The 19,285-nt window shown below is 36.1% G+C and overlaps 2 protein-coding genes across 3 annotated transcripts; one reads left to right on the top strand and one right to left on the bottom strand.

The window, feature by feature from the left end:
* Positions 1–4,700: 4,700 nt before the first annotated feature.
* LOC125188659 (DEAD-box ATP-dependent RNA helicase 37-like) lies at positions 4,701–10,343 on the top strand. Of its 2 annotated transcripts, none has more exons than XM_048085647.2 (7): positions 4,701–4,847; positions 5,266–6,054; positions 6,169–6,252; positions 7,299–7,541; positions 7,961–8,128; positions 9,024–9,137; positions 9,756–10,343. In XM_048085647.2, the coding sequence occupies exons 2-7, from the start codon at positions 5,302–5,304 to the stop codon at positions 10,221–10,223; spliced, it is 1,830 nt and encodes a 609-aa protein (XP_047941604.1). In that variant the 5' UTR covers positions 4,701–4,847; positions 5,266–5,301; the 3' UTR covers positions 10,224–10,343. The 2 variants fall into 2 exon arrangements, with proteins under 2 accessions (XP_047941604.1, XP_047941605.1); XM_048085648.2 differs by having other exon boundaries at positions 4,706–4,847; positions 5,286–6,054.
* A 613-nt stretch (positions 10,344–10,956) lies between these two features.
* On the bottom strand, positions 10,957–18,915 carry LOC125188155 (uncharacterized). Its single transcript, XM_048084907.2, has 8 exons — positions 18,404–18,915; positions 17,472–17,828; positions 17,142–17,401; positions 15,868–16,009; positions 13,892–14,263; positions 13,647–13,778; positions 13,280–13,408; positions 10,957–13,167 (listed from the first exon to the last, which is right to left on the bottom strand). The coding sequence occupies exons 1-8, from the start codon at positions 18,635–18,637 to the stop codon at positions 11,092–11,094; spliced, it is 3,702 nt and encodes a 1,233-aa protein (XP_047940864.1). The 5' UTR covers positions 18,638–18,915; the 3' UTR covers positions 10,957–11,091.
* Between the last annotated feature and the right edge of the window lie 370 nt (positions 18,916–19,285).

Here is a 19,285-nt window from a genome sequence, read left to right as displayed (position 1 = left end):
TCAATGCCCAAAATACCATTTATGACATAAATGGAAAAATGAATTTATTTAGAGAGTATTTTGGGATGAAAATTACATCAGGTACCAAAAATGTGATTAATAGATACCAAAAATGATATAAAATAAAGATTAGGTACCATTTATGTGCGAAAATGAAAGATCGGGTACCGTTTACGTAATTCACTCTTTTTGAAATAATTTAATATCCACGACAGGTATGCAATAACACTTTTCTTTATTTGTGTTATGTGTTTAAAAAATGTGTCACAACCTATTTTTTGCAATAAATTAATATTCAAACCTACACTAATTACTGTAGTAATAAAAACAATAAGACCATCTATAATAAGCACTCCCTACTAACATAATCACTTCATCAATCTCCTCAATTTTAATTTTTAAAGCAAAAGACTCTAGGAAGTGTGACATCCGTCACCACCGTGTCCTAGACCATCTTTGAGCCCAAATGTTAAACTTTGACCTTTTACTCTCAAAATTCTTTATTAAACACATTTGATTCTTAAATCCTATTTTATTGATAAACAAAATATTTCAGAAGAAATCTCAACTTGTTGGTGATAAGAGCTGGAGTATTAAAGAATTTTGATACTAGTAGTAGTATATTTTATACCATTATTTAAGATGAGGATAAAAGGGGGAATTTACGAGAATGCCTTGAATAGTCTAAAAAGATAAGTTAATAAGAAAGAAAAATAACAAGAGACACATAAAAGAAAATTGAGGAGTGAGAAAAATGAAGTAAGCGAATAAGTTGGAAAGACATACTACGACGAAAGCAATTTGGATATGCTAGTTGTTATAAAGAATTAAAGATAGTTCAAGTAGAAAAAAAGAAATAATCAAAGGTTTTAGATAATGAGAAAAGATAAATGTATTACGTGTTCATAACAAACTTAAAATTTTAAAAATTAGTTGAATTTAATTAAAAATTGGATTTGTTATCTATTGTATTAGTATGTAGTAATAAGACGGAATAGATATAGGAAATTTATGTCAAATCCTTTCATCTTGTTTCAAATTAATTATATAATATTTAGTAAAAATATATTTTTTCTTAAATTTATAAATATTTAAATTAAAATTTCAATTTTTTTTCTAAAGCGTTGCAAAATTATTAGTATGGAATTTATTTTATATTGATTAATGTTTATAAATCGATTTTTAACGTAAATTGTTAAAAAAAGTTTGATTATGTACGTTTATCACTAATATTAAACTAAAGCCTGTTTTGTAAGCCTATTTTGTTGAGGGCGTGTAATAAGTGTCGAGATTCCGTCTTGCAAGCACACTACGCTTAAATTTCTCCATCGTCATGCCAACACACTTAACAAGACTATGATAAACATTGCTAATATTTTGATTTGAGAATATATACTTACTCATGAACACTTGATAGTGAGTGACATAAATTGCACTATATAGAGCATGATTCGACCGAGTCAAGTAAACTAGAAACGTCGAACGGACTCTATAGCATGACTCAACCCAGTTGATCATTCGGAATGCAAAAAAATTAGAGATAGATAGTCTTATCTTTAGATCCAAATATTTTCTCAATCTTGGATGGAGTTCATACAACTCCTTTTTTTTATCATCAATAGCCATTTCCAAGAATATGCATGCTGAGCTAAAGCAAAGAGAGCACAATAATACATAATTTCATTCTATTTCATATATTATCATTATGCAGTGGCAGAGCCAGAAATTTTACGATGGGGGGTCCAAATTTATGTTAGTAGTCTTTCATCCGACAAAATTTGTCATATTTTGACTCGACACCACAAAAAAGATAGTGCAATTTTAATAAATATAATGGAAAGTGAGTTGAAAAATGGAATGAAATATGAGTTTTAATTTTATATAGTACTCCCTCCGTCCCAAGGTTGATGTCACACTTAGGAGATGACACGAGATTTTAGGAAATATTATTTTATGTATTAAGTGGTAAGAGAAAATATAATTTTATAATTGATGCGAGAGAGAATTTTTTCCAAAAGAAGAAATGTGACATCTTTTGTGAGACAAACTAAAAAGGAAAGTGTGACATCTATTATGGGACGGAGGGAGTATTATTTTTATAATAATATGTGAGTGTGAATATAAAATATGAGTAAAAATGAGCTAGTGGAATGCGAGAAAGAAATGAATAGTGAAAAAAGAGGTAAAAGATGACATCATAAATATACATTGAGACAAAGTCAATTTGAAATTTAATTTTTACTCTTAAAATGTTAAAATTATTAATCGACGTATATCTAAAAAAATTACTACTATGTGTCAATGTATAAATTAATATTGGTGTGCGTTAAATTCATCACTTCAAATTATAACTTTTAAAATAGAAGAAAAAAAATATATACAATTAATTACTATAAAAAAACTACTCCCTCCGTCCCGGTTTAGCAGTCCCATTGACTTTTCTGCCATTTTTTTTGTAAAAATGATAAAAAATAGTTAAAGTAGAGAAAAGGTAAAGTAAGAGAGACAATAATGTAGATAAGACTCTTCTCTATATTATTCTCTCTCTTAATTTACCATTTTTCCTCTTTAACTATTTTTTATCATTTTTATAAAAAAAGGACAAAAAAGTCAATGGGACTGCTAAAGCGGGACGGAGGGAGTAATAAACAACCCCAAGAGGAATCAAACTCGGGCCTGTAACAAAGAAGGTGACTTATATATAAGCTACCAACTGCACCAGCTATGTACTTGTAATTCCTTGAATACATATACTCCCTCCGTCCCATAAAAGTTAAGTCGTATTCCTTTTTAGTCCGTCCCAACAAAGTTGAGTCATTTTCTTTTTTAACTAAAGACAAAATATCTAATCAGTCTTACTTTATTCCATTATTTACTTTACTCTCTCTATTTTTCCTACTTTTTTCATTTCTCCTATTTGTTTAATATAAATTCTTAATCTCCGTGCCCAAAAGTTTTGTCTCAACTTTTATGGGACGGAGGGAGTAGTATATATAGTACACTTCGAAATGTTGAGGGGCCCAAGGGCCTCCTAGGCCCCACCGTGGCTCCGCCAGTGCCATTATGCATCCTTTATGTTTCTGATTTTAGGAAGGTCAAGAAGTTGCAACCAGATCCAATTATACGAGTTGTATTTTGTAATTAATTTATTTTTGTATTCTTAAGAATGATGTTATCATTATCATTGTTTACGAATTATAGGAATTCTAAGTTTTTTTTTTTGTCTAATTTAAGCTTTCGTCCAATTATTCCTACTCAAGGTGGGTTGCGACTTCACATTGTCTATGCATTTATGCGTAGACCTAAGAGATGCGCAATGTTACATGATCGAGAATAATTGATCAAATCAAACAACTTGTTAAAGAATTTGAGAACACAGTTTATAAGGACATTGATCTAATTTTTTATTTTTGGAGTTATATTGGTTAGTACTAGGGGTGGGAATATGGATATCGGGTATTGGGTTTACTCGTATCCGATCCGATATCCACCTGGTATTGGATACCCAATATCCAATTTTATGGGATTGAGTATGAGATTGAATATTGAAAATTAAGATAAATCGGGTATTGGATAATCCGAATGGGTATCAGATATTACCCGAATATCCAATTTATTATTTAAAGCATTTTTTTAAAGTATGTTTAAAGCTGGGTTAATTTATTTACTAATTACAACTTACTAGGTTAACTTTCTCAAAACTTATAAAAGTAAGTCAATCTTCTTACTCTAGGTCACGACGTCTCCAAACTCTCAAATTTTACGTATTGCATAACCAACTCATGTGGTTTTTATATCTAGTTAATGAGTATTTTGACTTTTGAATTATATTATTGGTTGCGTCTACAATTTAATTAAAGCGTAACTTCTATTATTTTACTTACATATTGCATAACCAATCCCCATTAATATAATCATATACTTTAAAATAAAAGTGACCCATTTTTTTTATAGTTTCATACTAAAAAATAAATGCAACATTAAAGATATTAGTCAATTTAAATATTTCTATATTTATATTAATATACAAAATTTAAATTTTTTTATTAGTTATCAACACATGTACTGAGTCGGGTATTTGGGTACCCGATACGTTGGATATGGATACTCGGGGCGGGTATTGGAGTACCCGAAAATATATCGGGTCGGGTTTTGGATAGATATTTAGATGATTTTTGGGTTTGGGTATCCAGTTTTTTCGGGTCGGGTATCCATGGATACCCGTATTCCCACCCCTAGTTAGTACCTCCCTCCGTCCTATAATAGATGTCACATTTTTCTTTTTAATTTGTCCTATAAAAAATGTCACATTCCATTTTTGAAAAATGTTCCCTCTCATATTAATATAAAATTATATTTTATCTCCATTTAACACACAAAACAAAATCTTCTAAAATTCTATGCCGTCGTGTAAATGTGACATTTTTTATAGGACGGTGGAGTATTAGATTGGGTCGTGAGTCGTAACATGTCTTACGTTTACTAGCGATCGTCTTAGAAATGTTGAAAATTAGCTAAATACTATTGAAATAAAAAGTTAATACTCCTATAAGATAGACTTAGCTAATCTACAAATGTTAATATATGAAGGGAAGTACCACCCACGTTTTTTTTTTACCAAATGAAGTGAAAGTTGAAAAGTAGAAGAAACGGGTAAAAGTGAAAATATGTTGTAATAAAAATCCGATTATTATGTTGAATTGTCCCATTTTGAGCTCCTAAATTTTCTCCACGAGTTCTTTTAATTTATTGCTATTTGGTAGCTAGGGTTTTCCATAATTCTGGTGTCACCGTCTATCTGCTATACAAATTATTCCAAACCCAAATCTTTTGCTGATCTATCTCAGGTACTTCCTCTATTTTCACGCACTTTGATGTGTGCTAAGTTTTCCCTAAATCATGCATTCTTTTTGTAGCTTTATGCTTCTGCATTCCGCATAAGCAATCCAAGTTTTTCGAGTTTTTGCGAATTCTTCTTATTTGTGTGTGTGAGGGAAGAGAAAGCAACTCGATTTTTTGTTTAATTTTGTTGTCCGTGCATTTTTTTTTTCAGCTTGCTCGATCTCATTAACTTTTGTTTTGTTGCATTTACGAAGTGTTGAGCTGTTTTTGTGTTGATTCCTCAATCATCTTAATTTACATCGGGGAGAATTGAGTTTAAAAATTTCGATGTGTGAGGTTGATTTGGTTGAAATAAGAATGAGCTTTTAGAATGTGATGCCGAAAGTTGGGATTTTTATTTACTTAGTTTTTTTTTTGTATTAGCTGGGAACATATTTTTGCAGAATTGCTGGGAAAAAAATGAGGTCTTCATGGGCAGATGCTGTTGAGAACTCAGCTGGTGGATCTTTGGACAATGCTGGGACAAGTGGTGGGAATGAACGGCCATCTGCTGCGGCTAGGTCTGCTTATGTTCCACCACACCTTAGGAACAGACCTCCAGCGTCCGAACCACCTGCTCCATCTGTTGGTGGGCCGCAGTCTTTTAACGATAGGCCTGGTTCTGGTGGACCCACTAGTGGATCCCGGTGGGGTGGTAGCAGGACTGAGTATGGAAGACAAGGGTATGGTGGTGGGGGTCGTGGAAGTGGGGGTTGGGGAGGGAGAGGGGGTTGGGGTGGCAGGGATAGGGAGGTCAATCCCTTTGGTAACGATGATGTGGATGCTGACGCAGAGCCTGCTTTTAATGAGCAGGAGAATTCTGGCATTAACTTTGATGCCTATGAGGATATCCCTGTTGAGACGAGTGGGGGTAACGTGCCGCCACCTGTGAATACATTTGCGGAGATTGATTTGGGGGATGCACTTAATTTGAACATTCGCAGGTGTAAATACGTCAAACCAACTCCTGTTCAGCGACATGCAATACCCATTTCGCTAGCTGGACGGGATTTAATGGCTTGTGCTCAGACAGGATCTGGCAAGACAGCTGCTTTTTGCTTCCCAATTATATCTGGTATTATGAAGGGAAACTTCCCCCAGAGACCACGTGGAGTTCGTACTGTTTTTCCGCTTGCTCTTATCCTCTCACCTACAAGAGAACTCTCGGTGCAGGTTGGCATCTTTTTTAAAAAATTGTTGTTTTTTGTGTTCGTTACTTATTTATATATTCTTTGCACTTCTATATGAGAAGGAATGTTTGATGGCTGTGTTGCATTTAAACTGCAGATACACGAGGAAGCTAGAAAGTTTTCATATCAAACGGGTGTTAGAGTAGTTGTTGCTTATGGTGGAGCACCAATAAATCAGCAGGTTTGTAAATATAATTTCTTATTGTTGATTAAAACGTTTCCTTTCTTTCCCAGGAAAAAAGTTGCATGTTGTGAATGCATGATAGGTTAATAATTCATGTCACGTGCTTACTTAAAAAAAATAAATTAATTTCACATGCTAGGATGAAATATGGGAACATATAGATTGCTCGAGTGATTTTGTGGTTTGCCTTTTTCTTGAGCTTCACGATGTGATTTTACTTGTGCAATTATACTACATATTAACAAATTTTGAAGTAAGACACATTTCAACTATCTTCATACGCACACGCATGTGTGCACCCATTTTCATTTTGTCTTATTAGGCTGGTGATTCATTCATTCATTTGAGACCATCCCCATGTTTAACCACTGTCAACCATTTTTCTTAAAACAAAGTCATCCAAAAGACAGAGTGAGCCACCAGACTCTGACCTTTGCTCTGAGATTTTTCTTGCCAGCCAATTAAGATTTGGGGCATAACAAAGATCCCTAAATCAAAGCATGGACCATTTAAATTTTCACATAAGCACAATCTTTCATGATTTTGTTTTAGGCTTATAAATGACAGTCTACACTGACCCAAAACTTAGCCTCGTTTAATTTTTGTCGCATTTGGTTCCCAAGTCAACAAATATATATATGAGGGGGATGCACTGTGCAGCATGCATGTATTGCTGTCTTATTATACATAAAACACAGAGTACTATATATTCCATTTCGGCTATCCCTTAAATAAAAATCTATAAACTCACGAAATATATGACATGCCACGGTGTTTAAGAGAAACTTGTAGATGTATTTCACGTTCTCCCTGGGACACTTGCATCCAACTTTTGTTATACTCATGATTTAAGATGTACAAAAAATTGCTGATTTGTTTTGGGTTCAAATGTTCTCTAGATGTTGTAAAGATTTGTCCCTTATAATTTAGTAAAACATGAGGTTTCCTTTCATGGTAGATGTCCTATTACTTGCTCTCAGCTTCAATACATTTGCTACAATTGTTACAACCTAAAGGTGACCCAAAGTAATTCATTTGTGTAGCTACGTGAACTTGAGAGGGGAGTAGACATTCTGGTTGCAACTCCTGGGAGATTGGTTGATTTGCTTGAGAGAGCCAAAGTTTCATTACAAATGATAAGATACTTGGCTCTTGACGAGGCAGACAGAATGCTGGATATGGGTTTCGAGCCTCAGATCAGAAAGATAGTAGAGCAGATGGATATGCCACCACCTGGTGAAAGACAAACAATGCTATTTAGTGCAACCTTTCCAAGAGAGATCCAGGTCAAAGTCATAACTCGTAAACCAATCTTTATTGTGTAGTGTTCACTTGATTCTTGCTACTTTCCACTGAATTGTCTATGAAATTATCTGCAAAGCACAAGCATTAAAGATTTGATTTTTTTTTAATAAAAAGAATCACAAGCTAGGAAATTCTTGACGCCAATTGGTTATCAAGTAACAGATTTCGAATTTACCATTGATTTTTGCAACAAGGATCCATGTCGAATTCTGTTTCTGACTTGGTCAATGATAAGTGATGAAAAAGGAGACCTTGAGCATCATTTTGGGCTTATGTGCCAAGTGCATATAGTAACACTTTATTTGATAGGCTACTAATTTGTGAATTGTGACTATGACATTGGGTTTTCTTCCAATTACATGTGATATTCTCAAATTTCTTCTTAATGTTTGGAATGCAGAGAATGGCATCGGATTTCCTTTCAAATTACATATTTTTGGCAGTTGGAAGGGTTGGTTCTAGTACAGACTTAATTGTTCAGCGAGTTGAATATGTTCATGAGAATGATAAGAGAAGCCATTTGATGGATCTTATTCATGCACAAAGAGCAAATGGAGTTCAAGGGAAGGTATGCTTTTCTAGTGAATAGTGAATACATAGTATAATATTTTACTCCTTTTAGATCTTTTGGTTTTATTTATTCTACATCTGATCAAAATATTACATTGTTAATGTAGATTATTAACAAGAAGAGTTTTAAGTGCAAATTGGAAAACTTATTTTGGCCCTCATATATTCAATTTTTTGAAGTAGGGGGTTATGCATACAGATGGAGTCCGAAACTTCATTTGTAATCTCATCTTTTACTTTTATTTGTTGAATTAGGTTTAGGCACACTGATTTGTATAAATTATAGGCTCTAACCAGGTGATTTAGACTACAGTCTACAAGTTAATAAAAGAATCATTGGCCAAAAATAGGACTAATTTTCCTACGTAAGTTGCTAATATTCAAATCAATGAAGATACGGATGGCTGTGTGTCGTTGGCTGGAATCAAATCTCTAAAATCTCATTATTTGCATACACATGGTTTACCTAGTATACACTAGATAATTCTACCTTCAAAAATCCCACAAATGTGTGGACCGTACAACACAACACTAGAACATGAATGAAATAGATTTTGTGACCCCCAAATTTCATCATGAACATGTTGCAAATGGGACATGCGATGCATTGTTTCGAGTCTAGGTGACTGCGGATGATATATCTTTGTAAGTGTGCTCTTTCCCATGTCCATAACAAGAAATTACCTAAAGTTATGTGGTAACACTGCCAATACTAAGTATGCAACTTTCAACTTTCCCCATAAATAGCTGCAGTTCCATATCTGGTATGCCACTGCATTTAGTTACTAAGGATCTTCATATTTTCCCCATGATATACCAGCATATATTCGTAAATCAATTTTTTACTAAAATCCTCTGTTGATAATAATATTCTGTTTCCTGGTGTTTGACAGCAAGCTCTTACTTTAGTATTTGTGGAGACAAAAAAAGGTGCTGATTCTTTGGAACACTGGTTATGTATGAACGGATTTCCTGCTACTACAATTCATGGAGATAGAACGCAACAGGTCAGAAAATAATGTAGTTTAGAATACTCATTATTACATCTCTTTCTGTCGTGCTTTTTTACTTCTGAGTTCATGGGAATAGTTTTATTATACTTGACTTGATATTTTGAAAATTCTGTATATCTACTTGGCAGTGATCGAGCTGATTTTTTTTTTGCCTTTCTTTGGAGATTCTGATGGACCTAGTCCATTTCTGTGCAATTAGTCATTAGATTTTTAATCACCAACTTTTATGTTATTCACTGCTTAGTGGCTGCGAGATTTTTGTGAGGTGATTCTCAGTGGTCTGTTTTAAAATTATCACTGCAAGCAACTAAGATATATCGCACCTTAACTTAACATGATGTTATGAAGTTGGAGGAGGCACACCTTGATGTATAGTGTCGTGGACTTCGAAAGCTGCTATATCTATTACCAGAAACCTAACTATATCCAGTGTTCACAATTTTCATTGAGCACATGTACTTTGCTCTTCTAAGTTGTATGTTCTTAGCTCTTAGCCTCAAGAGTCACTTCAGCAGTTCATCTACAACTGCTGCTGGATCCTCATATATTCACTATTTCTCTCTCCACCATACCAACCCATTTGTCACTACATTGTTTAATTTGTGATTTCAGGAGCGAGAGACGGCATTAAGATCATTCAAGAGCGGAAATACACCAATACTAGTCGCAACTGATGTGGCAGCTCGCGGTCTTGATATCCCACATGTTGCGCATGTTATCAACTTCGACCTTCCTAATGACATTGATGACTATGTTCACCGCATCGGGCGTACAGGTCGTGCTGGCAAATCAGGACTGGCAACAGCATTCTTCAACGAGAACAACATGTCATTGGCAAAATCGCTAGCTGAGTTAATGAAGGAGGCGAATCAGGAGGTGCCCGATTGGTTGACTCGGTTTGCAGGCCGGGCTTCATTTGGAAGCAAAGGTAGACGCGGAGGTGGGCGCTTTGGAGGTCGTGATTTTAGAAGAGATTCTTCTTACAATAGAGGCAACAACAGCGGCGACTACCATGGAGGAGGAGGCAGTGGCTACGGTGGCGGTGGCTATGGCGGAGGATACCCCAGTGCCTGGGATTAGTGCTTTTAACTGTATGCTTAAATATTATGATGATGAAAGAGTACATATGTTTCTGAGTCAAATTTGATGATTATGATATGATTCCTCAATGATAAACAAAAATCACTCTTTTTGACCATATTTGCCTTTTCATAACTACTGACTTGTGTAATCCATATTGGGGTTACGGCAGAGATTTTATATGACGAGTTCGAGTACATACTTGTTCACTGTTTAAATGCAAATGTTGGTGGGAGTTGAATCTGTATTGGTGTATCTTGTTTCTTGGTTGTATAAGCAAGATTTGATCTTTGTTTTTTTTACTTAATTAATAAATTCTTAAAGATCTTAATCACTTTGTTATACTACAAGTGAACGCAAATCCTTCTCGTGGTTCTTCACCAACCAATAGGTGGTTGGATACTCTATTCGTTACTTGTTAATTCAGTAACTCCTTTTTTAACACTCTTTGAAAACATGAAAATGGAGAAAATGTTAAATAAAAAAGAGAATAATTTTACTTTTTTCTCCATTTTAACCACTCCTATTTATTACTCTAATTTTCGTAAGATGGAGTGCAATAAAGAAGTGATTCAATTAACGAGGAACGATCGGAGTGCATATACTCTTCAAGGCATTTCATTTTTGACAAACATATAATGCCAATGGCATTAACACATCTTCATCTAAAAAACATCTATGTGCCAGGAATCGGTAACATACTCCTCGGGAAAAAAAGACATTGGAACAAGCAAATAAAAACAATCAATGTATAATGTAATAAAAAAACCCTAAAATTTTGCAGGGAAGGATTATTGTTTACACAGCACTCAAAACTCAAACCTCCATCACCCACTCAGGTTTCCTTGTATCACAAAACCACAACAAATTAAAAAATAGGAAACTTTATGCCATTACTGGCAGCAAACAAATTGTATTCTTCTATGGACTCTTTTGTATTGCAGGAATGAGGACTCTTTTCCGACAAATCACCCCCTTGTCCTCCTTCCAAAGTGACAGCTTCCCCAGGTTTGAATCCTACAGGGCCACCAAAATGGAAGAGAGAGAAATCATCATTCCCCTTCTCACACTTGCCATCCTCTGCAACTGTTGAATCTATACTGTGATTCTTTGAGCTGACTACATTAGCTGCACTGGGGAAGAGAGGCATATGAACATGAGTGATCAGCGGTGGAGGGAGATGCTGTAAGCCCCCATACTGCATCAACTGTGCATTTGTGTTCAATTCATATCCGAACCCATTGGCATATAAGTAATGGTTGGGGTAGTGAAAGGACGTAAATCCATTAGTAGGTCCGGCTGGCCATGAAACCGGAGCTTGATGGTAATAAGCCATTGTTGGGGCCTGATAGGTGGGATACTGTATGCTCTGATTCTGCATCATAGTGGGAAGCACACTTTGAGACTGAATATCTATACCTGCATTTGCTTTCACATTCTCACAATATGTGGCTGCTTCTGCAGGCAAACTGCTCAATGAAGCTAGTTCCTGGCTGTTTGCTCTTGTTGTGATTCGATCATCCACAACTTTGTGACACTCGGAAAAACTACTTTCAAGACAATGCAACATATCTCCTCCCTCAGAGGTTTGGCATGACTCTTTTGAATCTGATGTGGACATTGATTCCAGGTTTTGGCAGTTTGAGGAGTCACCTTCACTTAGGCATGAAGAGCAGCTGTCAGAGTTGGAAGATCTGCTTAGCAATGACCCTATTGTCCTGAGTGGAGTTTTAGCCATGAAACTTAATTCGCCATCCTCTACTTCTTCCACCTTTATGTAATTCTCTTCCTTTTCAATTGAATGATATCCATTATCCCTGTCTCTGCAAGTACCATTTCCAGACTTTGCCAAGTCCCCCAGTTCATTGTCCTCGCTATTAGTTTCGATTGAAAAAATTATTGATTCACCAGAAATAGCAGTACCAGATGATTCAGGAACTAGATCAGACTCAGTAGTTTCAACTTTGGGCTTAAAGGCAACATCAGTTCCTGAGTAGCTTTGAGCACGTTTTTTTTGTGAATCCAAAGGTTCCCAGACTTTCTTTCTAACAGGTAAGTTACCACAGTTGGCGTTGGATTTAACTCGCCCATTAAGCTCACGTGCACACTCAGCTTGAGTGCAGTCCTCTCGATAATATGATTTTGAAATATCAAATGATGACTCCAAGTTCTTCACATATTTAGGCTCTCCAGTTGATCTCATCATATGTGACTCAGGTCTTGCTCGATAGTCATTAGGATGGTTACAACAACAACCTTGGTAATCGCATCTGCCACATTCTATGTTATTGGTACACTGAAGTTTTTCAGTCAACTTTGGGCCATTTCTTGGGTTGAACTTTGCAGCATTCGTTCTTAACTGCTTGTTGAAGCAATTATTGGTCCTTGTAGATTCAAAGCGATCAGCATGAAATCTTGATTCATACTTGCAAGTAGTGGCTTCACTCTCTGATATTGCTTCACCCTTTCTCCTATCGGACCACTTTGAGGTGAAATCCTGCTCGATATCTTTATGTAACCTTTGTTTCCTGCGAGAATACCTATAGTGAGTATATGGCAAAGTGGTGTTTAAATCTCGGGTGTTGCCAGATTCCTCTTCCAAAATGTCTTCATGGTGATTTTCCATACTTGGAGAACCGTAACCCATCAAAAATTGGCCATCTTGAATATCAGGGGACGAAGGACTGGGTTGGGGGGTATCTGCCCCTGTTTCCATCTCACAATCATCGGTGCTCCCACTATTAACACCCTCATCAGCGCAAAATTCTGCCTCATCTCGAGTATCAAGAACCACAGCATTTGTATTCGATTCAGCACATCTGTTTTCTTTCTCCCTTAACCTTTCTTTCCTGCGCAGCTTTTTCCCCCTTTCTTTTGTTCTCCTACGCTCCCTGCGCTCTTCATCTTCACGCTTCTCCTTTTCTTCTTCTTCAAGTAGTTTCATCTGTAAATACAGATTTGAATGGGAAAAGTGAGATTCAGTCCAAGTTCAGGAAAAAATAGTGATTAAAGTAGATAGATAGCTGCCCCTGACTAAATATTACACATGAAAGCACCTGTTTTTCTAATGTGATGATTTCTTTGCACGCCACATGCACTCGTTCTTCCAGCAATTTCAAAGCAAGACAGACAAAAATACTGCGTGCATTTTGTCGGGCAGTTCCCTCCCTAAAAGCCTTCTCAACCTGCAGGAACATCTGTCAAGTTATGAAACTTCATAGTGCTAATAACAAATCTATTCACTAAAAAAAACATCAAACTTTCGTGTTCCCCAACAATACAACTTGGGACTAGGGCAAGTTAAGGGTAGTTCCCTAAGATTTCAAATGATCATTCGTGTTGGAAACCAGAAATTATTCCTAACTACATGTAAATTTCAAAACATAAATTTGAAGGAATGAGATATAAACATAATAAACATGCCTGTTCCTTGAAGATGACAATTGCAGCATCTAGGAGAAATTCTCGAGCAAGTTCAGGACTCTTTGCATGTTTCTGGGGACGAGAGCACTCGCCATCAAACTCATTTCCATCTGTATCCATGGATTCATCATCCTGAAAATAACATAGGTATTAATCAAAATATCAGGGATTAAATAGGCTCAATAGAAATGGGCTAATTATGGAGAAGAAAGCATAAAGCAAATTCTTCTTTTCAACAAGCTTACCTCTTCTTCCTCGGCCTTCTCTGCATGCTCAAGGAATCTTCTGATATCTTCCTCTATTATAGTTGTTACATATCCATCACCAACAGCTAGTTTGCAATGAACACATTGTTGCCCTCGCAATGCATGAGCTTTCACACACAGTTCATTGCATCGCCCATCCATTTTCCAAGCCCTCAGAGTTATGTAGCAAGCACCCAGACCACTTAGATCAAGACCATTCACTTGATCCCTTACATTCAGCCCAACATTTTTAAAATCCAAGATGTCAGATTTTCCTTCTCCAGTTCCAATAGCCCATTCAAAGTGTTGATACGTTCCACAAGCATCTAAAAATGTTTGATGCCAATCAACTCGAACTGTATCATGAGAAACCTGAGAAATTGAAGTACAAGATGCATCATTATTCCAGTAATATTGTGTTAGAGGAAGTCCCCTGAATTCTAGAACATTATCTTTAGTTATTACTCCCTCTGTCTGCCATTAAATGGCTCAATTTGCCATTTTCGTCCGTCTGCAAAAAAATTTCTCATTTTTACTACTTCTGATAATGGATCCACATTCCACTAACTTTATCCCACTCACATTTTATTCCTACCTCCGTCTCACAATAGGAGTCACATTTGATGTGGGCACAAGTTTTAAGAAATGTCAAGAATAGTGGGTTGGAAAAGTTAGTGGAATATGAGGCCCACTTTTGTTATATTGGTTTTATAATAAAATGTGAGTGAAGTGAGTTAGTGGAATGTGAGACCTACTTACCATTTATGGTCAAAGTGAAATGTGACTCTTATTGTGGGACGGAAATGGCAAAATGTGACTATTATTGTGGGACGGAGGTAGCATAAAACTAATATCCCCTCCGTCCTAAACAAAATAGACTAATTTTACCTTTTTGGGCCGTCCCCCAACATTAGACCAAGTCTAAATATGGAAAGTTTTCAACAAATAATAATCATACACATCATGTATAATATGGACCGCACAATCCACTAACACTTCTTCCACTATCTTTTTCCCATCTCTCCCTTACTTTACCAATAGGATATTAAAACCTGGCCACTTACAAACTTGTCTATTTATTGAGGACGGAGGGAGTATAAAAGTAGGATCCACATTCCACTAACTTTTTCCACCTACTTTCTATTACATTTCTTAAAACCCGATTTGAGTCAAACCGAACCAATTAAAGGCGGACGGAGGACATATTTATTAGTTTGTTCACAATCTTGTTTATCGGTATTTGTTTAGAGATAGATTTTATTTCTTAAAGTTGGAGTTGATTTATGAGTCTTTATTAAGTTAGGAGCCTTATTCAAAGTAGGAGTCTGTTATTAGTTATGGTAAATAACTTCTCAATGGAAGGTAGTTTAGCCGTAGGGCCTCGAAGGAGGATTTATCTTTTTTCTTCTTCTAAGTTTATGCTCTGTTAGTTCTCGTTTAGTGTCTGACCGCCTATTCTCTATCAATTAATGCAGTGACTCCTGCCTTGAGGACAAGGCTGTTTCAACAACAGAGTAAGTGTAAGAGGACTTTTAGTTATTATTTATCAGTTGTTGATAAGTTTTGTTTATCTGTAATGACTAATGAATTAGAGACAAATGACTAATGAATTAGAGACAGATATTATAGAGTTAGAGTTGATTTAGGAGTCTTTATTTAGTTAGGAGTCTTAATCAAAGTATGAGTTTGCTGTAGTTATATAAAGAGCTCGTCAGTGGAAGTGTTATATGTCTTGGAAAATAGTTTAGGACAGTAGTAGCGTAGGACCTCGTTAGAGAATTCTTTGATTCAGATTTATATTTTAGTTTGTTCCTTAATTCCTTTGGTTAGATGTTTCTGTTCTTCCGCTTCTTCTCCAGCTGGCTGTTTAATTCATTTTTGCTCAAATGCATTCATCCACCGCCTTATCTCTATCATATTGTAGGACCAGGATATCATATTTCCAAAAGAATGACTAGATAATCCAGATTGTGCACCTCGTATTGGAAGATGGAATCAGCTACACAAAACCAGCTGGTACAGCGAGGATCCTTTCTCATACGCTTCAGCTCTTTCAGCTCCTTAAATTCTCGTATCACATTTCTCCGACAATCTCTACAAAACCTTTTGCTGTCAAACCTGCAAACAAGGGATTTAGAAGTTTCTTTGCATTGAACTCAAATTGGATTGTCCTTGAACGAACATCGAACAAGAACTTCATTGACCAATTTCAAAGGATTTAACTCATAAATTGCACAAACTTTTCAAGTATAAGGTTTAATGCTAATTATATACTTATCCCATTAATTTGTTGTAAAATTACAACAAATTCACTATTCCCTGTAATTCTGAAGATGACTACGGAAAATTTTAATCATGAGACAACTTTTTGATAGAAATGCAACTTCTTAACACCAATTTATATATATAGGCTGAATCATATCAAGTAGCAATAAAGATTTAGGAAATTTACTTCAATAGTGTGATGATAGTACAATGCCTTGCTAAGTGGAAACCCAAACTACCTTCCAGTACTATAAGTTTGATAAGTAAAAAGGTTGGAGCTAGGATATTTGCTGTCAAGCATCACATCTCCAACTAATTTTTTGGTTGGAATGTCGGACATTGAGTTGGATAAAATAAGACTACATCTTACACAAGAATCTGTACCATACCTTTAATATAGGCTGATCATATGAAACCCTAAGTTGATCTTTAAATTATTCTTTGAATGTTCTGGACTACCAAAAAGAATGAGTTAGCCTAGCTCTAAAGATCTTTATACTGTGCTAAGTGTAGCCAATTCATGAAGATCAATATATATTTACGAATAACCATTATAACATTTCTACTCCAGAAGCTGTATGCCACATCCTTGTCCAATGGAGACAAAGTATTAAATGGGAAACTGAAAACTAGAATAACACAATGTTTAACAGAAAAAATTACTCCATCTGTCTGCCATAAGCGAGGCGGTTTGGGCACAAGATTTAAGAAAGTAATGTTTAAAAAGTTGAGTGGAGAGAGAATAAAATAGAGAAGTGAAGAAAGAACAAAGAGAGAAGAAAAATGTTATTTTTTTCCAAAAAAGGAAACGAATCAGTTTAGATGGGACGTCCCTAAAAGGAATACGAATCGCTTTTGATGGGATAGAGGAAATATATAATTACAGCATGAACACAGATTAGTGTCTTTACATTTGTTTGAGCCTGTTAAAGTCATTGAAGGGGCAGTGAGTGGTGAACTAACAAGGAAAAAGAGGGTGGCACACCTATACATGAGTCTTTCAAGAAAGTCCTCTTCTTTCATCCTTAGAAGAGATTGCTGAGTCTCCTCTCCAAGGGCTGACCAAAAGTCGACCAATGTCTCCACTGATAATCTAGCAGTGTGAAGAGCACAAGTTTCTCTTGTTCCATGCCCTCTACCATATCCTGTCATTCCTTGGCTTATCCATCCCCGGCAACCTCCTCCGCACGCATCAGGATAGAGCAAATTACGTTCTCTTTCCCTTGCACGTGCACTATCAAATACCTGATTCATATTAAAGGGTTAACTAAGGTTTGCACCAAAGATGACAAAACTACATAGAATTGACACTTACATTTTGGAGAACCTTCAAAGACTTTGAGTGAAGGTAACAGTCCAAAAGCGTCAAAGTCCCTTCCCTGGCAGTGGTTAATCCACCCCACGGATGTAGGGACGGATCTATCATAATATCTTGGCACTCATTGTCAATACACAAGTTGCCACTGTTCTGATTGTTTGTGGTTCGCCCATTGTAATGGCGCGTTACATCTTGCTGCAGAGACTTTCCATACATAACAATCTGTAAAGAAACTTCAAGCAGCAACCCGTTGCACCTAGGGCAGTACATGTTTTTACGAGCATGCTCAAATATTGTCTGTTTGTCAATCCTCATAAGTTTATGCCGAGCTTGTGTTGACAGCGCAGACCAAAACTGTATGAAACATAGAAAAGAGAGGAAGAACCTCAGATGACTGCGACATAAAATCTCATCTAACGGCTTAAGAATAAGATGAGACACGAATGAAACAAGGAAATATCTGGCCTAAATGAAATATAGAAGGCTATACGCGTGGAATTTGAGCATGAGAAATATAATCTAAATGACATTACTTGAAAGAGCGCATGATCAAGCAACATACTAGGTTATTTGCATTAGTCACAATGCAACAAATGCATAAAAAAACACTATCAAACTTTTTTTAAGTTTCAAGTTACCCACCAAAATCAGTACACCACAGTGGTATCAAGTAAGCTTAAGCTCAACAACTTCTTTTCCCCCAAAAATAATTCAAACATAGAATAAAAGCAAGGAAAATTTGGAATTTACATCCATATAGCATTGTCAGCGTCATTCAATTTTCAACTTCTAGTATTCCAATTCAACCCTACAACCTTCTAAACAAATGTATAAACCGAACTCACCCCATTCCATCAACAAAAAACTGTCAAACACACACTACACCTTAATTCTTATCAAACTGACATGTAAATTAGCTGATAACATACTTTTTGCAGCTGATTGTAGCTAATATCATCACGATGCTGGGACCAGAATCCATTGGCGGAGACCGACGATCCATTAAAGGAGTGACCATTCCCTACCACTGAATTGTGATAAGCAGTCGGATTAGAATCGCCGCAAAAATTAATCTTCGGCGCTATCCCGGGCATTCTGTCTCCTAATCTCGATTCCTTGTCCAAAAAATCCTCTTCTCCCGGAGCCAGATCCCCTCCAAGCATCCAGATCAATTGACAAAAGCATAAATTACAGCGGCCGTAGAGACCGATACGCAAATGAAGTCCGTATCAGTAGAGAAGCTATGTAAACGACGTATCCATACACAATCAACGCATCTCTGTCTTCCTGATTGAGAAATGCAATGAAATTGATTCTCAGACGATGAATTTCAATCGACCGAGATTGAGAATTAGGAAATTATTGAGCGGAGAGGGGTTTTCGGTGACGAGATTTGGTAGTGTGTAATGTAGATTCGAAGAGGGTAGGAAGAACGAGAAAATTCGATGGTCTAGACAAACCAAATGGTAGTAGTATACCTGTGGTGAGTCTCGTGACCTGAACCTTCAGGTCACGGGTTCAAACCATCGCTAAAAAATTATTGACCTTAATCGAAAATCCAATCGAGTAAAATTAGTCGAATTTCGCCAAAGAGATACACTTGTGGTTAAACCAAAAAATGTTGTGGAACATAAATTCGTCAATTTTTTTTCTCATGCTATGTCGACATTTTATCCTCCAACCAAAACACATGCAATAGCACCCCTATAAATGCGACTATCTCATTTTTCACGTCACCACTATTTTTCTTATTTCTTGTAATTTTTGTTACGTTATCAAAATACCGAAAAAATACAACGAGAAATAAACTT

Source organism: Salvia hispanica, chromosome 5 (assembly GCF_029641045.1).
Source record: "Salvia hispanica isolate PSC_SH4W2 chromosome 5, Shi_PSC_v1, whole genome shotgun sequence".
NCBI lineage: Eukaryota > Viridiplantae > Streptophyta > Magnoliopsida > Lamiales > Lamiaceae > Salvia > Salvia hispanica.
This window is presented reverse-complemented; position numbering and strand designations above follow the sequence as displayed.

Bases quoted from the DNA above. Each gene is read 5' to 3' on its own strand.
- LOC125188659 (XM_048085647.2), top strand. From the start codon at position 5,302: ATGAGGTCTTCATGGGCAGATGCTGTTGAGAACTCAGCTGGTGGATCT. The intron at 6,055-6,168 runs GTTGGCATCTTT...TTTAAACTGCAG, and splicing joins CAAGAGAACTCTCGGTGCAG to ATACACGAGGAAGCTAGAAA. The intron at 7,542-7,960 runs GTCAAAGTCATA...TTTGGAATGCAG, and splicing joins CCTTTCCAAGAGAGATCCAG to AGAATGGCATCGGATTTCCT.
- LOC125188155 (XM_048084907.2), bottom strand. From the start codon at position 18,637: ATGCTTGGAGGGGATCTGGCTCCGGGAGAAGAGGATTTTTTGGACAAG. The intron at 17,402-17,471 runs GTAAGTGTCAAT...AATATGAATCAG, and splicing joins CTTTGAAGGTTCTCCAAAAT to GTATTTGATAGTGCACGTGC. The intron at 13,409-13,646 runs GCATGTTTATTA...ATGTTCCTGCAG, and splicing joins TTGTCATCTTCAAGGAACAG to GTTGAGAAGGCTTTTAGGGA.